This window comes from Mustela nivalis (assembly GCF_964662115.1).
Source record: "Mustela nivalis genome assembly, chromosome: 10".
Lineage (NCBI taxonomy): Eukaryota > Metazoa > Chordata > Mammalia > Carnivora > Mustelidae > Mustela > Mustela nivalis.
The window spans coordinates 6561594-6582662 of NC_139029.1; the positions used below are offsets into that span (position 1 = coordinate 6561594).

The 21069-nt window shown below is 41.2% G+C and overlaps 1 protein-coding gene across 11 annotated transcripts in view; it reads left to right on the plus strand.

Moving 5' to 3' along the window:
* The window catches only part of KIF1B (kinesin family member 1B), a 144298-nt gene that overhangs the window by 69597 nt on the left and 53632 nt on the right, over window positions 1–21069 (plus strand). For 10 of the 11 annotated variants that reach the window (XM_082685365.1, XM_082685372.1, XM_082685368.1 and 7 more), the window contains 7 exons: window positions 1355–1434; window positions 2694–2769; window positions 6206–6285; window positions 6791–6897; window positions 7666–7749; window positions 8222–8402; window positions 8529–8601. In XM_082685365.1, coding sequence (XP_082541491.1) covers window positions 1355–1434; window positions 2694–2769; window positions 6206–6285; window positions 6791–6897; window positions 7666–7749; window positions 8222–8402; window positions 8529–8601 — 681 coding nt within the window. Of the gene's footprint in view, window positions 1–1354; window positions 1435–2693; window positions 2770–6205; window positions 6286–6790; window positions 6898–7665; window positions 7750–8221; window positions 8403–8528; window positions 8602–14178; window positions 19508–21069 lie in introns of those variants that run through there. The other variant, XM_082685366.1, reaches the window with a different exon arrangement.

Below are 21069 nucleotides of genomic sequence, written 5' to 3' on the forward strand. Positions count from 1 at the left end.
TCACAGTCTGCAGGCTCGCTGCCCTGGCCGCGCTGTGGATCCTGGAAAACGCCCGGCGTTTCTCACCTCTTCCCTCACATGTGCGTGTGGCGGCTCCTGCTCGCCGTCTCTGCTCACACGGAAACTTACCAGCGAGCCTGTTCTGAGAGCCCCGCTCCAGGCTGTTCCCTCATTTACCCCGTTCCCCTTCTGGCTTTTTCGCCAAGGCACTTGCCACGATCTGATGTACTATATATTTGAATGATTGATTAAAATTTCAGTCTCTTTACTAGAATGTATCAGGGATGTTGTTCCCTTCCACATCCCTAGCTGTCGGAAAGAGGGTTTGGTATAAAATGTAGCACATGAGTTGTCAGTTACTTCTCTCTCCCTAGTATATAGTCAAGTTCTTAAGAGCAGGAAACTTTTAGATCTTGTATTTCTGGCATTCATAAAGACTCAGCAGGAGACCAGGAAACTGGCACTTCTGTATCAGGTATTGGGATGTGTTCAGAAGGGCATTGTATTGTAGAGGAATGAAAATACTCATTTACCCTTCAGGTTTTTGGCTGGGGTCTCTACAAACAAAAGACAGATATTAATGAAAGAAAAGCACACAAATTTATTTAAAAGAAGTTTTATATGACTTGGGAGCCTTCATAAGGAAATAAAGACCCAAAGAAGTATTAAACCTGAGCATTTTTTGCTAGGTTTGATAAAGAGGGAAGAGTCCTGGGAAGCTATGAGGGACCTGGGGGGACACATCAGGGCCTGTTCGTCCAGAGGCTCTGAGTGCTCCCCGTCTTCGGAGACGAGGGTGCCCCCTCCTCCAGGCGCAGGGAGGCTCCTCTTGTGCTTGAGAGGTTCCGCGCCCTCCTGCAGATGCCATCGCTCAGTTTACTTCAACCTAAAATCCTCAGTATGCCAAGATGCCACATTTCAGAGGAGCGGGTTCTGAGCCCCATTAGTGCTCTAGGGAAATGACAGTGAAACGAAAGCAATAAAGGCCTTTGGTGGCTTTATTCCTTCGTAGGAGTGGCTATCAGAAATAGTGTCTTGCATTTGGGGATGTTATTGTTACTCCTCTTTCTACACACACACACACACACACACACACTCTCTCTCTCTCTCTCTCTCATTCCTAGGTATTTTTGTTAGGACTTAGGAGAATTTATGGATCTAGGGTTGATTTAATGTTAGACCTAGTCTCCATGAATTTTATTGCACATAATATTAAGAAAGGGGGAAAAATCTCATTGTATTAGATTCTGCCTCCTACCCACAAAGGGCATCGTGTGCCTCTTGCTGTCTGTTCTAGACATAGCGTGTTACATCATAAGGCTCTTCTCCACTTTAACTGTGGCCTTTGTCTTAGGAATCAGAGAAGATCATTGCTGAGCTGAATGAGACCTGGGAAGAGAAGCTGCGTAAAACAGAAGCCATCAGAATGGAGAGGTCAGCAAGTTAAGCTCTTGGGGTGTCTGCACATTTTCAGGGGAACTGGAATTCCTTTTATAGATGGAGAAGTTGAACTGGAATTAAAAATGAAGGGCCCCTTTGCCAACCGCAGAAGAGAACAGAACTCAGTCTGCTCAGGGCCTTCCCCCAGCAGAGCTTACGTAGTCAGACGTTCCCTAGAGAGTCCTGTGCTCATTACCATACTGCATGGTGTTCAGGGTCCATGTAAAGTGGAAGATATCCAGGGATAGAGGGTTTTTTTTTTTCTGGTTTTGTTTTTTTTGGGTTTTTTTGGTAAATATTTTATTATTTTAGAGTGCGGGAGGGGCAGAGGGAGAGAGAAACCCAAGCAGGCTCCACACCCAGCATCGTGCCCAATGTGGGGCTCAATCCCATGACCCCAAGATATGACCTGAGTTGAAATTGAGAGTCAAGAGTTGGACACTGAACCAACTGAGCCACCCAGGTACCCTGGGATAGAGTTTTCACTTTGTAAAATAACTGCCTTGGACAGAGGCCTGAATAATGAAGCTCTCTGATGATTGTCCGTTAGTTGTGTTTTATAGAACCTCTTTGGTAAGAGGTGAAATAGTTTGAGTTACAGACTTTTAAAATCCCTTTTCTACTTTTAACCTCTCAGTTCTCTACCCTGAAGGTGACTGTAACCCGAAATAATACTTCTCTTATTGTGATGAATATACATTAAAAAAAGGTCAGACCTGTCTTCCCCCTTCATGGAAGATGAGGTAGAAGTGAGTGCATGTATCGATGCAATGGATGTATCAAACGGTTAAAATATTCTTACTATAGGGATCTTAAGCTAGAATTCTAGCATCAGTGTGATGTTGGGCGGGAGCATCACATTTGAGAAAAACACATTTATAGACAACTTTCACATATCCAAGCTACTTTCTGATTGCTTTCTTAGATTTTGAAGAAAGGGTTCTTTGAGTTAGATGTCTTCCTTCTTGTATATTAATGGACATATTATTTATGAATTTCTGTCTGCCTCCAAAGTCAGATGAGACAAAGTTCTTGCTTGAGTGAATACAACCTTACCTAACATGGGAACAGAATTTATTTTGAATGTGCTATTTCCCTTAAATTCTCATGAATGATGGAATAGACAGATATTTCACATTTGAATAATTAACACAGACAGTAGTGTTTGCTCTGCATGCTTTACTTTCCAGTTCATAAGGTTTATTTAATGACATTTTGATATTGGTATTCTGATGTGCTTGTTGTGTTTCTAGGGAGGCCTTGTTGGCTGAGATGGGAGTGGCCATTCGGGAAGATGGAGGAACACTGGGAGTTTTTTCACCTAAGAAGGTAGGAAACTTGTGAAGCTCAGCCCAGCAGAAGCCCTTCCTATTTGTCTTGGTCACTGAGGCACTTCTGGTCTTTCAGAGCTGGCCACTCCTCCCTTCATTTTATCTTGAGATTTGGCTTACTTTCTGATTTCATACTGCAGTACAGGGGCAGCCTGTTTGTCAAATGCCTATCACGTTTGCTGTTTACAAAATAAAACCCAAGGCAGTAAATCTAACTTCTGGTCATGATTGAGTATGTTTACTCATCTGCATTGTTGCTTCCTCTTCAATTCCTGGCCTCTCACCTCGCATACCTGGCTTCAGTTTGGCGACTCTTTCTGTGTCAATTTTCCCACAGATGCCAGCAGCCCTGCTTTGTAACTCTTTGGAAGCAATTTCAGCTATTCAGGTTTGTGTAGAAAAATACCACACAAGTTTGTTTCTGTGGTTGTGTTGCAGACGACCATTCTACAGCGTAAAGCACTTCCTGTCCTCACCCTTCTAGCCTCCTCTGCTCCTTCCTTTGCTTTTGTTTAAAACAAATGACTCCAGTAGTTACCCTCTCACTTAGATAGTCTTAGTTGTTAGGTAGTAGATACCTCGTTGTTAGGTAGTAGCTAATTAGAATAGTAAAGTCGGTTTTGTTTTCTGGGGTTTTTTTTGTTGTTTTGTTTCATTTTGTTTTACTGAGTTGCTTCCTAGTTATTTGTAGAAATTGGAAAGCTATTATCAAATTATTATTTCTGCTGATTTACAAAGCATATATATTCATGCCAGTAAAAAATGGTTCCTCATTTCAGATGACCCCAGCGTGGCTATCAGGGACTTACACATGTTCTGTGGGGTCTGATGATGATCTCTCTAGGTTGGCATTGAATGGGCAGGGGTGTTTCCATTTTTGTTTTTATGTGATAGGAAATATTCCTGGTTTTTGCTAGGATTCTTTAGGTTTGGTTTTTCTGTCAAGGTCACATAACTTTTTAAAGGAATTCCATTGCTTATTTTCAACAAATAAGAGTGTTTTAAAGACATTTTCAGCACATATTTTGAAACTGGAATAATAGTAACGGTAATTTGTGTGTCTGCACTGGCAACAGTTTGTGATTTTAAGTTTAATAGTGTTTCCTTCAGTAAGACATTATTGATTGAGATACCATTCTTAGGATTGTAGAGGTTCTAGCAGTTACAGGTTTGATCAGCTTTGTGCCTTGTGTATATTAAAGAGATCTTACATCTTTAAGAGTTAAAGAACTATATAGAAAGTTTTTGGTAACAACTTGTAAAACTGTGGCATTTAACACAAGCCATAAATAATTTAAGTGTGGTGGCATAAACAGCATGGGGTTCCACACTGAGATCTCTCTTTCCAAAGTTTTTCTTACTTTAATTTTATGCATCTTGTTTTAACTTTCTAGACTTCCTCAGGAAAGGAAGGGATACACCTCTGGCTACATCCAAATTCAGTTTTAGAACCTGTTTCTAATGTGTTAACTTGATTGTGGTAATTGTTGCATGATGTGTATGTATACTAAATTGACACGTTCGACACCTTTAAAAAAATCATGTTGTACAACCTAAACGTATACAATTTTTATTTGTCAGTCGTACCTCCATAAAACTGGGTCGGGGGGAAATAACTTTAAAGGCAAGGGGAAGCAAAAGGATTCCCTTTATCTGAGGCCAGTGCCCTGATGGGCTTTAAAGAACCCTGTCCACAGGGCCTTGACTTTCTCAAACCAGCAGAGGTCTTGAACTACAGAGGCAGATGGTGATGTAGAGCTTTTTCTAATTTCTGTTTAATCATTTTTCTCATTCTCTGTTCTTAACCCTCTCATTTGATTCTTCTTTCATTTTTCCACATTCGCTGGCACTGTCTTGAGTAGATTTTGACCCCAAGACCATGTGACTTATTTTTGGATTCCAGTGGGGTATTTTCACCAAAGAAGGTTGGTTTTTCAAAAATTTTAGAAATATTAGAGTTCGATGAAGAGGATTTTTACAAGATGTGTGTATTGTTGAATGTCAGTAATTTTAATTTCTTCTTTAAGGTAAAGACTAATAAACTAAAGACAGTAACTGGGACCATGGAAGAAGTGATGAAAATTATAGAGGGAAATGCCAGGAGATGGGGGAACACTTTTTTTTTTTTTTTTTTTTTTAAGATTTACTTATTTTTAGGGGGAGGAGGGGCAGAGAGAGAAACTGAGAATCTCAAGCAGACTCCATCCTGAGTGCAGAGCCTGATGCAGGGCTTGATCCCACAACCCTGAAATCATGACCTGAGCCAAAACCAAGAGTCAGATGCTCAACTGACTGTGCCACCCAGTCACCCCTTTTTTAAAAGCACTTTTATAGGAGCTCCTGGGTGGTTCAGTGGGTTAAGCGTCTGCTTCGGCTCAGGTCATGATCTCAGGATCCTGGGATGGAGCCCCACATTGGACTTCCTGCTTCCCAAGGAGTCTGCTTCTCCCTCTCCCTCCGCGCCTCTCACCCTGCTTGTGCTTTCTGTCACTCTCTCTTGTGGACGTCACTCTCTCGCTCGTGAACAAATACAGACTTGAAAAAAATTTAAAGCATTTTTATAAAGTAAATGAAAAACTAACAATTTTTGGATATTGTAGGAAGGGAAAATAATTTTCCCTCTACCCTTTTGAGTTCTTGGCGGAGAGCCCTGTCATAAAAAATTAATAAGAGAAAAACAAAAATAAGCTTATTAACGTGTTTGCCTCATGTATGTGTGGGAGCTACCCAAGAGAAAGTGAGTGACTCCCCAAGATGGCTTAGAATGCAAATGCTGTCCTGGCGCCTCAGGAGGGAATGAATGATCTTCAGGAAAGATGAAGGGGCTCTTGGGAGAATAGATGGGTGGTGTGATCCTTTGTGACAAAGTCTGAGTGCAGTGTCAACTTCTGGTCTCCTTTCCTGGGATACAGCCTCCTCCCTGGTTGATGGACTCCCAAGGGGACATGACAGCTGAGGGCATTTAGGAGGACCTGTCTTGAGATGAGAGAGGAGGTTCTCAAAGAAAGCTTCTCCCTGCGTTTGCTGTTTTTTCAGGGGACTTCAGCTCAAAATAATATGTGAAAGTGGCATATTTTGTTACCCTTCAAGATTTTTGTCCAGATAGTTAAAAATTATGATTAACCCATCCAGAGATGTGTCCTGTCCTTATTTTCTTTTGTATTCTTCATGCTTTGACCTTATTAAGAATTGGCTCTTGTGCTTTATTCCTGAACTCATGTTTTAAATAGAATGTATTAGTGCAGTTTGAGAAGGCCTGGAGAGAAGTGTTTTCATTTTGTAGTGGAATCGCAGCTAGGAGCTAGGAATAAAAGACGTCCCTCTTCTAGGGACTGTGGATCATCTGGGAAGCCATTGCTCTCCTAGGTCACTGTTACTGTCACCGCCCGCCCAATGGTACTTGCTCCAAATTGATCATCTGTACCTTTTTTCAGACCCCACATCTTGTTAACCTCAATGAGGACCCACTAATGTCCGAATGCCTGCTTTATTACATCAAAGATGGAATTACAAGGTATATTTGTTTCTTTTGGTCACTTACTATTTTCTTTTCTCTTAATTGATGGAATAACTAAAGGGAAGTTACTTGTTGAAAAATTTGTTGTAATGATTTGCTGTTTTCCGTGTCTAAAATAGTTACAAGCTCTCTTGGCTTCCCAAATGATATAAGTGCTTTAGCCATCTGAACCAGCTAACTTGTAGTTTTCCCTAAAAAAACCCTAAGTAAAAATTTTTTTTGGTAACTTCTTATATGAATTCATTAGGGAGATTAGTTCACTCTTGTCTTTTAATAAAGCTGAGTGAGTTACATTGATGTATCCTTGCTCCTTGGTTTCTTATTCTAATGTAGGGAGGTTGATCATATGTGAAAATAAAATTTGCAGTTGAAAGCCTCTGATAAAAAGAAGCGATACCTTTTTTGTACATACCAAAGAATATTCTTTGGGAGAAAGGGGTTCATTGTTTTCGGTGCTTTTTGTGTCTGAATTTCCCTGGGAAACACTTTCCCTTGTGTTCAGGGTTGGCCAAGCAGATGCTGAGCGGCGCCAGGACATCGTGCTGAGTGGGGCTCACATTCAGGAAGAGCATTGTGTCTTCCGGAGCGAGAGAAACAACAGTGGGGATGGTGAGAGTTCCTGGCGTAGCTTTTCCAACAACCTTTTCATTCTATATTACTAGAAATCCCCAGCGCTTGCTATTCCTGTCTCTCTCAGTGATACTTTCTTGTACAATCTAATATTTGAAAATGGAGAAACCTGGCCTGCTTACGGATTCAGGGAGGGACGTAGCTATTTTACATGAAAATAGCCTGGGCTAAAGGAGCCCTTTTGTAACTGCCAAGAACTGAGGGGGACATAGGCAATTAGGCTTGGTCTTGAATGTTAATTATTTAATACACAAGTAAAAAAGGAATAAATATCCTGGGTAGTGGGAGATTTGAAGGGCCTCTGATCTTAACCCAGAACTTATTTTTATCTAAAAGGGAAGAAAAAGTCAATCTTGATTTTTGTCTGGGTTACTAACAAAATAATAATCTAATAGTATTTTTATACTATGTGACTCATTCCTTTAATGGATTTTGATTTTACATTTCTGGTTAGTACCTATATCTTAGACTTAAGATTCCTGATGGTTTTCAGTTTTATGGACTGAACTGTCAGATATCACCAAGACTAGCATTTCCCATCTTCTTCTGAGGTTTGTCAAATTCATTTAAATGTTTCTCTTAGCCACGCCCCTGGTTTTGATATCCTAAAATGAACTACTGTGTAGATGCTCTGCCACTTAGTTGGTTGCACAAATGTATTCCAGGACCCTGAATCTTCATAGTCATCTTCTTTCCACTGCTTTATTCCACTGGCTTGTGATGCTAATACTGGTTTGTTCTTTTTAGTTATTGTGACCCTAGAGCCCTGTGAACGCTCAGAAACCTATGTCAATGGCAAGAGGGTGGCCCAGCCCGTTCAGCTACGCTCAGGTGAGACTGGGGAAGTTGTTTCATTTTTTTTTTAAAGTGCTTTGCTTTCTCCTCTTCTTTTTTAAAAGATTTTATTCATTTGTTTGAGAGAGAGTGCACACAAGTGTGGGGAGGGGCAGAGCAAGAGGGAGAATGTGGACTCCCTGCTGAGCAGGGAGCCCCCCACATGGCGCTCCATCTTTGGGCCCTGAGATCATGACCTGAGCCGAAATGAAGAGTTGGACACTTTGACCAACTGAGCCACCCAGGTGCCCCTGAGACCAGGAAATATTTGAAGTCTGTGTGAGCAACTCTTGAATTTTTAACCCTTTGTTTAAAGACTCAAGTATAATAGCATTAGGATTTCTGTTCTTATAAAACTCCAGAGGCTGTCTTGTTGCCTTAGGGAAAGGGAGGGAGAGTGAGGTTATTAACCTAGAAGGGTATGCATTTAAAAAAATGGCTTCTTAACTCTGTTTCTGTTCTGTGGTAGGAAACCGTATCATCATGGGTAAAAACCATGTGTTTCGTTTCAACCACCCGGAGCAAGCACGGGCAGAGCGGGAGAAGACTCCTTCTGCTGAGACCCCCTCTGAGCCTGTGGACTGGACGTTTGCCCAGAGAGAACTTCTGGAAAAACAAGGGATTGATATGAAGCAGGAGATGGAGAAAAGGTAATGCAAAATATGATGTGGCCCCATGACTGTCACCTCTTTAGAACGTACAGTGTATAGCCCTCATCGAACAGGCCAGTGATTTCACCATTTATTCCTTCCTCTCTTGCTTTTTTTTCCTTCTAGACTACAGGAGATGGAGATCCTATACAAAAAGGAGAAAGAAGAAGCAGATCTTCTCTTGGAGCAGCAGAGACTGGTAGGAGTCCCTCCCGAATCCTCTGTTAGGAAGAGGGCAGCTTGCTGTCATCCCTTCCCTGTTCCGCAGATGAGCACCCGCCCAGCTGCTTGTCCTCTCTCACTGATGCCATATGCTGCTCTCTCATTTCCTTAATGGAGAATGAACTTACATCTCCTGGTAGCCATAGTGTGAAAAAGTGTCCATAGAGGTACAGTTTCGTGCCTTTTATGTCTTCAAGTTAAATCTTTAGTTCTAGCAAAACCAAGTGCTTTCTGCGGAATTAGTGGGAGCTTCTCTGGTAGGCTCTGCCTCTTGATCGTGGTTTCCGAGTATGCGTCAGTGGCGATTCTTTTAATGATGGTTATATTGAATATTGAATTTGGTGGGTGTTTGCCTTGGTTTTGTTTCTGATCACCTGATAGTACTAATTCTCTGCTCTTGGGCTGACTTGGGGATTGTTCTTGTGCTGGGCAGACTTTTTTTTTCTTTTTCTTTTTTTAGTTAAACTGTGTCTAAAAGTGTTGCTGCACAGTTTGCATGTGTTAATCCTTTTCTGTTCCCCTGCATGGAGTCTGAATTCTCAATCAGGGTCTCCGTGGCGTGTGGGATGACAGGAGAAACAGGGACTACACAGTCAACTCAGTTAGGAGAAGGAAGCCTGGTTTCTCCAGGCTGAGAGAGATTTGGGTAAGCAGCTGAAAAGTTGGTTTAAGGTTGCAGCTTATAATGCTAATGGGTTTGTTTAGCATTTTATGATCTGCATTGCTTCTCCAAGTTTGATAGAAACTGAATCTCATGAATAAATAAGTTGACCCACTAGTTAGATTATCATTTTTAAAGCTATCCAGCTTTGGTTAACAAAGCCCTGATCATAAAAAGCTTCTTCTTGGCATTCATTTGATAGGTAAGAGAAAGATACGATAAACCTTTGGGTACTGTGGATACAATTTAGGATTTTTTAAGATTCACAGACTTCTTCTAAGCTGAAGAGAAAGCTGGGATACCGGTTTCTTCCCTTAACATAAAACATAGCATCTAAAATACTGTATGTAAACTGCAGCCTTCTGGTCATGCTCTGCTTTGGGGAAAAGAGGCTGGTGCTAAATAGGCCAGAAATACCAAGGGCTCGAGCAAAAGCAGGCTTTTCCAAGGCCACTCATTTCTTAGGCCTGGCAGTGTGTTAAAGTTAGTTTGTTATCTTGGAAACTATAGTGAAGTCCAAGAAAGAATAAATCAGGTCTGGGGGGGCAAGATAGTAGCAGTGTTCAGATCCCTTTATGAGGTTTAGTTGACATTCAGTTTTTAATGAAAACAGAAGGATTTGACTGTAGTGTGGTAGGAACTTGAAAGGTTTGTGACACATGAGGAGCCTTTTATCTTAATAATATATAATCTAATAACATGCCTCTGATGGTCTGTGAGAGATTACATGAGGACAGGTATCATTAAACTGTATGTAACATTAACAGTAGTGCCTTGTATTTGTGTAGTGCTTTATAATTTACAGAGAGCTTTAACATCCAGCATTTTTTGGGGGGTTCCCCAAAATAGCCCTCCTTGATAGGTGTGTATATAAATAAAATGAGTAATATTACCTCCAATTTATAGTTGAGGAAACCAAAGAAGAAACATGGTGTCTTGCTCACTCTTAAAACACCTGTTAAGTCATGGGGTCTGAAGCTTAATCTTGGGGCTTCTGAATTGTTTCCATGTTCCTTCTGTCCAGTAAGAGCAGTGCTTCTTCACCAGCGGGAGTCCTATTAAAATGCATATGCTGAATCAGTAGGTCTGGGGTGGGACCTGAGAGTCTTGGTTGCTCACAAGCTCCCAGGTGATACCAATGCTGCTGATCCAAGACCACCCTTCGAGTTCACCAGGTGAGATAGAATGATGGCGGCTGGTGCTCTCCATAAGCAAGCACTGATGATCACTCTTTGCTCTGAAATAAAGATGATGACCATCAAATAAAGAGAAAGTAAATGTCTCTAAGACATACTTAGTTTCCAGGGGACACACTTAGTCTGCAACTGATCAGGTTGGGGCTGTCCTGTGTTCTGTGTATCTAAGCAAGCTAGGATTTCAAGAGCAGTTACTTAAAGCAAGGAGGTTGCTTTCCTCCTGAGTCCTACTGTCTGTTCCACTCAGATTTCTTGTCCTCCAGAAGAATTGATCTCTAACGCCTTAGCCTGAGGAATATCTAGCAGTGACAATACTGAATGGGAAATGTATTTTTATGACCCTTTATTGGTCAACCAACAGATACATTTTGAATGCACCCTATGAATAAGCACTGAGAGGATACAAGAATAATCATTCAGTAAATACATATTTAATATTATATGTAATCATTTTTGCATAATGACTACATTAAATAATAGAATTCGTTTTTTGAGTTTTCTATTATGGTAGTTCCCCAAATGCGTCATATTATTGCACTGCTGAACGTTCTCTTCTAGTTACTGCTGTGTTACATACTTGGTCTTCTCTGTGCTTGCTTTCTCACTTATCTTTTTTTTTTTTTTTTTTTAAGATTTTATTTATTTATTTCACAGAGAGAGATCACAAGTAGGCAGAGAGGCAGGCAGAGAGAGAGGAGGAAGCAGGCTCCCTGCTGAGCAGAGAGCCCGATGTGGGGCTCGATCCCAGGACCCTGGGATCATGACCTGAGCCGAAGGCAGAGGCTTTAACCCACTGAGCCACCCCGGCACCCCACCTATCTTTTAGGTCTCTTCTTTCTTCTTTCTGCACAAGCTTCTTACAGAGTCTCTTCAGGAGGCCTTTGCATTGGGATTTCATGAAAACAGAAGCATCATTTAGTGAAACGAATTGGCCAGACCTGAGTAGTTTTTCCAACCTTGTAATAAGTGAATCTAAATATCTTTAGATCTTTTTTGACACGAGAGAGGTGTACATCTTGGCACATAAACTTTGCATACAGAATTTTTAGTATCATGGCCAGTGTGTGATACGGGGCCATAAGGAGAACATACTCTACAAAGACAATATGGTAGTATTTTCTTTTATCTTATTTTATTTATTGGGAGGGGTTTGGGGAGGGACAGAGGGAAAAAGAGAGAATCTTAAGCAGGCTCCACGCCCAGCACAGAGCCCGATGTGGGGCTCAATCTCACAGTCCTGAGATCATAGCCTGAGCCAAAATCAAGAGTTGGATGCTTATCTGACTGAGCCACCCAGTCGCCCCCATGTGACAGTTGTTTAAAAGAATGACAGTTAACGGCCATTGAATTTGAGTTCTTTTGGATTTATGTAGACCTTCCTATTTATTTATATTTTATTTTAGAGTTTAAAGACCTAATCTCTGTCTCCCAAGTGTGATATGAAAGGAGTGATTAGAGTATTTGTTATTTTTTAGATTAAGTAGGATTCATTTTATCCTTGAGCAATCTTAAAAGGAAAAGAAAAGAAGGTGGGGTGGGGTGGGAATAGAGTAATAGTCGTCAGTGATGTGAGAATAGTCAGTGTATTATGTTCTATAAAACTTAGTTTACACATACTGGTAAGACGATCTTTGGTGGGAGTCAGGCACATTTTTTTCTCTAATGTTTATTAATATCCTCTTTCATCACTTCAGATTAAACATTCTGAGGTTTAAACTAAAAATGAAAAGAAAATAGTGTAAAGACTAAATTTAACTCTATCTGCTATTTGTTAAATTTTCAGCTAGAAAGGGCTATTAAATGGGTTTTGTACCTATTTACAGACCAATAGAAATAATACAGATCAGCACCTCCATATTCAGGGACCAGATTATTGTCCTTACTGTTAAACGTTATTTTTTGGGAAATAATTGCACATAGAAAATAACTGTACATAGGACTCTTTGGCCTAGAAAGCAAGATACTATTTTACTAGAGATAATTTTGGTAATCACAGCCAAGTAAAAGAGAGTATTAAGATTTTTTTTTCTAACTAGACTATCCTGAACTACTCTTCTAAGGGAATAGTTTCTTTTCCAAGGAACTTTTATTTCCTCAATTGAAATTCTTCCTTAAGCCTTCCTTAATTCCGAAGGGAATTCTAAATCTAACATTGTTTTTGTGTAGCTCCAGCATTGCTTTCATGTTATAAAGATGTGCTTGTATTATTTAAGAACAATTGATTATTATCCAGATAGCCCTTAAAGACCAGTTAGTTGGGCAGTCAGGTGCTATTTTGCTTCTTAGTTTGTTTTTAAGAATTTATGTACTTATCTAAGACAGAGACCGAGAGAGTGCGGCTGAGAGAGAGGAGAAAGCAGGCTGCCTGCTAAGCAGGGATCCTGACTCAAGGCTCAATCCCAGAAGGTAGACGCTTAATCACCTGAGCCACCCAGACACTCCTGGGCTGAGGTTTTACTTGGGCCTATAACAAAAGTAAAAAAAAAAGGCAGCCTGACCGCCCAACTAACATTTTTGACGAAGAGGTTAAGTGCAAGCATAGCCAGAAAGACAGAATTAGAGACAGCACTTTAAAGTGGATCTGAGTTTTATGTGCTGATAGAAAGAGTTGTCACTCCTCAAATTGATACTCCTCAAATTGCTTGAAATGCCATGGGTTTTCATAAACAAAAAAAACATATTTATTAAGTCATATTTATCAAAATATTTCTTGGGGAATTTTAAATGATGTTTTAAAAAAGTGTATTTGCCTAGCTTTATTTATGTTCTGGAAACTTCTTAAAATTTTGGAAGTGAAGTGTGTATTGGTTTAAGTGTGTGAAATTAAAACAGCAGACCCACCGTAAGGACCCTTTTTTTATGTTTCCTTGTTCTCTAGATAACAAACATTACTTGTACCAATGTAGCACATTGATTTAAGGTGACAAGAGAATAGTAAATCCGGTATATGCTCATGGAAGGACTAGTTTCAAAACTCACTTGTCTTCTAGAAAAAACAGTTTGGTTGATAAGAACCCTGTGTGGTCTGCTAATAGGGATTCATTTTTAACATCATCCCTGTTGACTGCTTCTTTTTCTACCTTCTCCTCTTCTAACTTTTTTCTAGGGCTGCTCTTTTTAGTAAAGCTAAACAAAACGTGGCATCCTACAGCCTTACTAACCTTTGTTAATCCGCCTGCTCGTCACATCTTGTATGGCATCTGTGCTCACTCATGGGGGAGAGAGTTTCTGGAAGAAGCAACAGCAATAACCAAGGCAAATGTGGGGACTTGGCTGCATGGGGTGTTAGCATGTGTGGGACGTAGGTTTTACTGCATTTCTGCAGGTGTTACTTCACAGCATTTTGTTAATAACGTAACGTGACCTTAGAGGGAAATGTCACTGTATCAATCCTCCTAAGAAATTGGATTGCACTTTTCATCACTTAAGCCAGAAAGTGAGAATTCGCATTAGTGTTACTAAACAAGCAAATCTTAATATTAATGACCTATATATACATAAGCCTTAATAAACTTACATACCACTTAGGGGGGTTTTATTTTATCTTTTTTTTTTTAACTGATTTATTTATTTTTTGGTTTTGGCTTTAAATTTGGTTAAGGATTTTTTTGCTTGTTTTTTCTTCAGTTTGATTTTCCTTTTTTACATTTTAATTTTGGTTATTTCGGGGCCATTTTTTGATTTTGTTTTTCCAAAGGACGCGGATTCTGATAGCGGGGACGATTCTGACAAGAGGTCCTGTGAAGAGAGCTGGAAACTGATTACTTCTCTGAGAGAAAAGCTACCTCCCAGCAAGTTGCAAACCATTGTTAAAAAATGTGGCCTCCCTAGCAGTGGGAAGAAACGAGAGCCAATTAAAATGTATCAAATCCCCCAACGAAGGCGCCTGAGTAAAGATTCCAAGTGGGTCACCATCTCAGATCTTAAGATTCAGGCCGTAAAAGAGATATGCTATGAGGTTGCGCTCAACGATTTTAGGCACAGTCGGCAGGAGATTGAAGCCTTGGCCATTGTTAAGATGAAAGAGCTTTGTGCCATGTATGGGAAGAAAGATCCCAATGAGCGGGACTCCTGGAGGGCAGTGGCCAGGGATGTCTGGGACACTGTCGGTGTAGGGGATGAGAAGATCGAAGACATGCTGGCCAGCGGTAAAGGCGGAACTGACGTAGATGACCTCAAGGTTCATATTGACAAGCTGGAAGATATTTTGCAAGAAGTAAAAAAGCAAAATAACATGAAAGATGAGGAAATAAAAGTCCTAAGAAACAAAATGCTCAAAATGGAGAAAGTCCTGCCACTGATTGGATCTCAGGAACAAAAAAGCCAAGGAAACCACAGAGCAAAGGAACCTGTTGGTGCTGGTGTTAGTGGCAAGTCCGAAAGTGACGGAAGCAGAGGGGACAGTGGAGAACTTGGGAAAGAAGAGCGCGTGTCCCAGCTGATGAATGGGGATCCAGCTTTCAGACGCGGACGTCTGCGTTGGATGAGGCAAGAGCAGATCCGCTTTAAGAATCTGCAACAGCAGGAGATAGCAAAGCAGCTGCGTAGGCAGAATGTACCTCACAGGTTCATCCCTCCTGAGAACCGCAAGCCCCGATTCCCCTTTAAGAGCAACCCCAAGCACAGAAACTCTTGGAGCCCGGGGACACATATCATCATAACAGAAGATGAGGTCATAGAGCTTAGAATCCCCAAAGAGGAAGACGGAAGGAAAGGAAGTAAAGAGGAGAGCCAAGGAAAGGGGGGTAGAGCAGCCTCGAAGGATCCCCAGTTACCGTGGGGCTCTCAGGGCGCGCGAAGTCAAGATCACATCCAAGTTAGCAAGCAGCATATTAACACTCAGCAACAGCCACCTCAGTTACGCTGGAGAAGCAATTCTCTCAATAACGGCCAACCGAAAAGTACGCGCTGCCAGGCATCTGCCTCCTCGGAATCGTTAAATTCCCACAGCGGTCACCCTGCTGCCGATCTGCAGACTTTCCAGGCGAAGCGCCATATTCACCAGCACCGTCAGTCTTACTGTAATTATAGCACTGGAGGTCAGTTAGAGGGCAATGCAGCCAGTTCCTTCCAGAAGCAGACGGACAAGCCCAGCCACTGTAGCCAGTTTGTGACACCTCCAAGGATGAGGCGCCAGTTCTCGGCACCCAATCTCAAAGCTGGTCGAGAAACCACAGTGTAAATGACTGGACAAACTCGGAATCTTGGGGGAGGAAGCAGGCAACGTTAGCTCATGATTTGAGTTGGTTCTAGCCTTGGCCTTGAGTTCCTGCTCTTTACGTTATGGTTTTCATGTTGCGTTCCTACGAATCCTGATTTTAATATTGTTACAGCATAAAACACTGGTAGACATTTCAACACCTCCCTTTTGTTTGTACATGCCATAAATGGGCAGTTTCTGGAATTTTGGACAAAACACTGAGACCTCCCTTCTTTTTCTGAGACTTTCCTCCATTCTTGGTGCCTAGATAATACACTTACTTACACAGACTGGTCTTGTTTTGGTGTAAGTTTGTTATGTTTTTATAATGTCTGTAAACTGATCTGATATCCAGAAGGCCCTGCCTCTTGGTTTATGCAGACATTCAAAAGGGGAATTTGATACATAGAATTAAGTATCTGTTATTTCCCCATAAATGTCAGATATTAGTTGAATAACGCTCAACCATGTGGACACAGCTTTGGATTTCTCATCCATGTCTGTTCCTGTCTTTAAATATAATTGGAATTTTCATAAGCCAAACTGAATGTCTTCGGACATAGTTCATAGTACACAACTTTGCATCCTTCCGTAGAACTTCCCCGTCTTCTTCATATTTTACATAGAACTGATGCTGTAGGTTTGTTTGTGTTTTTCTTTTGAATGTATCAGTATGTGTATGAAATTTGTCATAATACTGAAATCTTTACATTGGCACCATTTCTGGATTTGTTTGTTTGTAGTTTGCTTTTTGAAGTTTAACATATCATTTCTCATATACGCAGACACGCATGCACGCGCACACACACACATACACACTCACACTCTGAAACATTCACCAAATCATGCCAACAGAAATGCCAACAAAACACTTGTATGGCACTTTGAGCCGCGTGTTTAAGTTCACAGGGAGGTTATTTGGTGGAGAGGGAAGAGGTGGGCCGTGGGGAGAAGGCCACAGCATATGGCTCTGTGCGGTTTATTCTCAGTAGATGAGGAGATCATGAAGTAAGTTAACTTTGGTTGGATTGACAATAAAGGAGATGATATATAATAAACTATTCTTTGCGTAACAGCAGTAATGCTCACAGATGCTCAAGCAAGGAGAGAAGTGCTGATGAACTTCTTATTGTATCAATACCTCATTTTATTATGTCGTGGTCTCAGTTTGCCTCACTGGAGAATCCACTAAAAAAGATGGATATTGATGGGAAGAAAAGAATGGTTTTCTACATCTTTCCTCATCTCTTGAACTTATCAGCAACTTAATTTTAAGAGGCAGCGCAAAGAGCCAGAGATGTCTGTGCTACTGCCCGACTTTGTGGTGACGACTCCTTTAAGTCACGGAGTCCCCTTCCAGACGATATGGAATTGCAGTCAACAGAGCGAGTAGCATTCAAGGAAGCCTTAAAGATTGTGATTATATGGTTTTCTTTTCCTTTGCGTTTGGGCTCTATGCCTTATTAGAACACATTATTTTTAATCATAGTATTTTTTTGTTTGTTTGCTTCTAAGAAAATGCTTTCTTAATGCACAGAAAGTTGCTTCTGATTAACTTTGGGGATACTTTTGCTTTCATAGCTAGAACGGTTCTAGTCTTCAGCTGAGGTTTTATGGCAGATTAGACAGATTAGGCAGATGGGGAATGATGTTTGTAGTACGTGGACTTAATTGAGACAATCTCCTGTACTGTGTGGTCTGAGTGACCTCACTAGGCTACTTCAGATCGGTCACTTCAGTGCATCTTGTATAAGCCCCAGTTGCTCTTTATGATTCCTAGAAACATATATTACCTGTTCCTCTCTTGCAAAAAATTCATTTTCCATGACAGGTTTCCCCTGCTATCTGAAAGTAGGGTGTTTCTGTGAAACCTCTCATGAGCTGAACATGGTGTAAAGTGAAGAAGCCATTGCCATTAATTTAAATGGAAAACATTTTTGAGCATTCCCAGACTCAAAAAAATAACCTCTCTTGGGCTTTTCTGATGCCTTATGACACATCTTGCTGGCTGGTGCACAAAATGAATGGCGAGAAAGCACAGATGCTCACAGACACATTTCAGAGCTCTGGTGCCTGGACGGGAGCTCCCGTGTGTGTTTCCCTGGAAGAGAGCTTGGTGCAGCCACTAGCTGCTTGGGATGTGCGTTGCTACCTCTAAACTAGCTCGTGCTAAACAAACACACTAAATGCAGTTTTTCGTAAAAGCGAAAATCCTCTTTGAGTTTCCTTCAGTTAGCAAAAACAGGTACTAACATAGGTCTCTCATAGAAGCAGAGCGGCCTAACACACACTTTCAAAATGCAGGTTATACCTGTTTTAATATTAGTAATAATTGCCTCAGCTTTCACCTCTGTACCAAAGGTGGGTTCTCATTTCCCTAACTTGAAATACCATAGGATGGGTCCATACATTTTCGTTTTTATGGTGGCCTTTTAATCTTATTATGAGCTGGTGCCTCCCTTTCCTGCTAAACAGCGGGAGTACGTTTCCACTGGAGATCAGATGACATTACAGAATGAAGAGTAATACAGCATTTTCACTTACAAACGTGGGTTGTGGTCAGCTCTGTGCCCACATTGATAGCTGTGTTTGTGCTTCATCTGCTGATCTAGGTGCCCTCAAATTGCTGAAATGTTTAGATTTCTAAAAGAGCCCTTAATTTCAGATGACCAGAAGGGAAAGAATCAAGGTTGGATTGATTACCACATATGTGCCCTCCTGCATTTCAGACCAGATGCTTGTCTTAGAAAGTAACTTTGAGTGAATAAAATGACTTCACTGGCTTTTTTACTAAATAAGCTACTAGTGCCATGCTTTCTTGAGACACTGGCATAGCTTATATTGCTTTGTTTTTAAATTTGACAGGATCTCTCCCTAAGCCTAAATGCTACATGGCCAAAGAGAAAAGGTCATCAGTAAACCGTTACTATATTATTGAAATATTCATAGCTATTATCATAGAAAAAATGGGGAAAGTGTGCTACTGAAATTATCTAGTGGTCTGAAAATTATGGAAATGTGAAGGAGTGCTAATTAATTACTTAGTATAATTTGTACACCACGATGGTATTCCCTGAAGAGTTGGAGACATTCTGTTCATCCAGTAAGTCTAAACTGGAGGGCTTTTCCTTCCTTTTGGCCTCTAATTCTTTCTAGCCCTTCTGATTGTTTTCTCCATTCACTGGATATGCAATGAATGGGGATCGTTTATTCCATTGAAGTGACTTGAAGTGACCTCTTGTGCTTTAGGTGCAGGTTGATGCCGAAACTAAACACAACACAGCCCAGAGTTTGCCACACTGATGTCTGCATTAAAGGCTGTCAGACTACAGGAAGTTACATAGCTTTGCTCTGGTCAGCTGCTGTGCTCCTGTGCCTGACTGGTTCTTTGTAAACTTGCCTTAATGCTTGTTCAAAAGCCTGGAAGGATGGGAAGCTGCCGTGTCCTGGGGTGAAATGTCCCGTAGTGAAGACACCTTCTCGGGTGCAGTGTAGAGCCAGCATTTGTCCTAAACTGTTAGAGCCCGAGTCTGCATTCTGAGCAGTTTTCATAATTGTCCAGTTTATGTCATCTTTCCAAGATTTCAAAATCTGCTTTAGCTACTTCGTTTGAACCACTCTAGGTTGTGAAATGTATTGGTTTCCTGCCATCATTACTGTAAAAAGAAGTTGTGAGTCTTGTTAATGAACTGTGGATTTCTCCCCCATTTCTAAAATGAAATGCTTGAAGATTGTCTTTGAGTGTAAGATCTACCTTTTCAGAAAGGGAGAGTTAGATTTTAATGTTAGAAAATAAAGTCCTCGTTCAATAAAAGTTGAAACCATCTTTTAAGAGTGTGATTTCTCTCTGAGGTGGGAAGAAGGAACAGTGGAAGAGGGTGGTGCTAATTCAGTCTGATCTTGACTTTTGGAAGATGGTTGCAAACCACATCTTTTTTTAAATGTATTTCTGCATGAATTTGATTGATTTAAAGATTTTGCTTCTGTTCCCTTTTCTTTTTATCGAAATTCTATCTTAAATGGTATCTTTGACCCCTACTTTTTGCCACATTTTATTTAAATAAAAACTTGTCTAGTGTAAGTTGAGTTTACCTTAGCTGTGTTTTCAGTCTTTTTACCATAAAATCTGAAAGTTTTTACAATGAAATAGTATAGTTTCCTTCATATGGATAGAAACTGAATTTCTACAGAGCTTTTAGCTACTCCGTTTAGCTTCTCTTTCTCCCCTTAATTGCTGCTCTTCTCCACCCAGAGTATTCGTGGTGGGCTAGAGGTGACGTGGGATAAAGCAGAAGAGTTTTCTGGAGTGGGCCATCAGCCTTAACGATCATTTGGACATGACATTTTTTATATTGAAAAATGACATAGTCATGTATTACAGAGTAGAATACGAAATCTACATGAGTCTCTTTTTTTTCCCCTGTGAGTTTAGGATATGAAATTTGGAACTTGAGAAAAATGTTACACTTGGATTGGTCTGCTGCAGGCCTCGAACTCTGTCCCTCAGGGTACTTTGTATTTCTCTGCTTTTAGAGAAACTGGTGGAAAAGTTGCCAAGACCTCACGGATCATTTCTAGGGTGACACAGATGATTCCAGTGTAGTACGAGGTGTACAATGAAAGTCATGTACACAGGGGGAGATTTGGGAAACGTGTTTGAAGGGGGAGGCCCAGAGCCCAGAGCAGAGTCCCAGAGCTCAACTGGGAATTTATCCAAGTGACGAATGGTGGGCTGAGAGGGCAAGCACGTCAGGTCCGGCGAACCGTGAGTGCCTGCGAGTAACCCAAGGTGGTCAGAGCAGCCGCTGTGTGCCAGCGAGAGGTAATAGATGAGGAGGACCAGGGGTGCCAGGGCCGCATCATGGCATGCTAAGGAGTTGGGATTTTATCCTGAGTGTGGTGGGAAAATAACAGATGATTTTATACAGGGGGATTGCACAATTCGAGTCGCCTTTTATAAATGGTTAAAGTTTCAGTTGGAAGGAGGCAAAGTCAGAGCCCAGTGACCCAGTTGAGAAATTGCTATTGGGACTAAATGAGCGATAATACTTTCCCAAGCAGGGACAAAGGAGAGAAGGAAAGACTCTGATCAGAGGTAGAATCAGAAAGTCAGCTTGTGGCTGGGATGAAAACCCTGTGTGTATGACCTGAAAAGTGACGAATGTTTTCATGTGGATCATGGTTGGAAAATAAGTGAGACCAAGATGGCGCTAGGGGACTGGGAGAGAAGAGGAGGCGCTCCCATGTAAGAATAGGTGTCGGGCGGGGGGGGGGGTTTCAGTGGGTTAAGCCTCTGCCTTCGGCTCAGGTCGTGATCTCGGGGTCCTTGGATCGAGCCCCACATCAGGCTCTCTGCACGGCAGGGAGCCTGCTTCCCCCTCTCTCTCT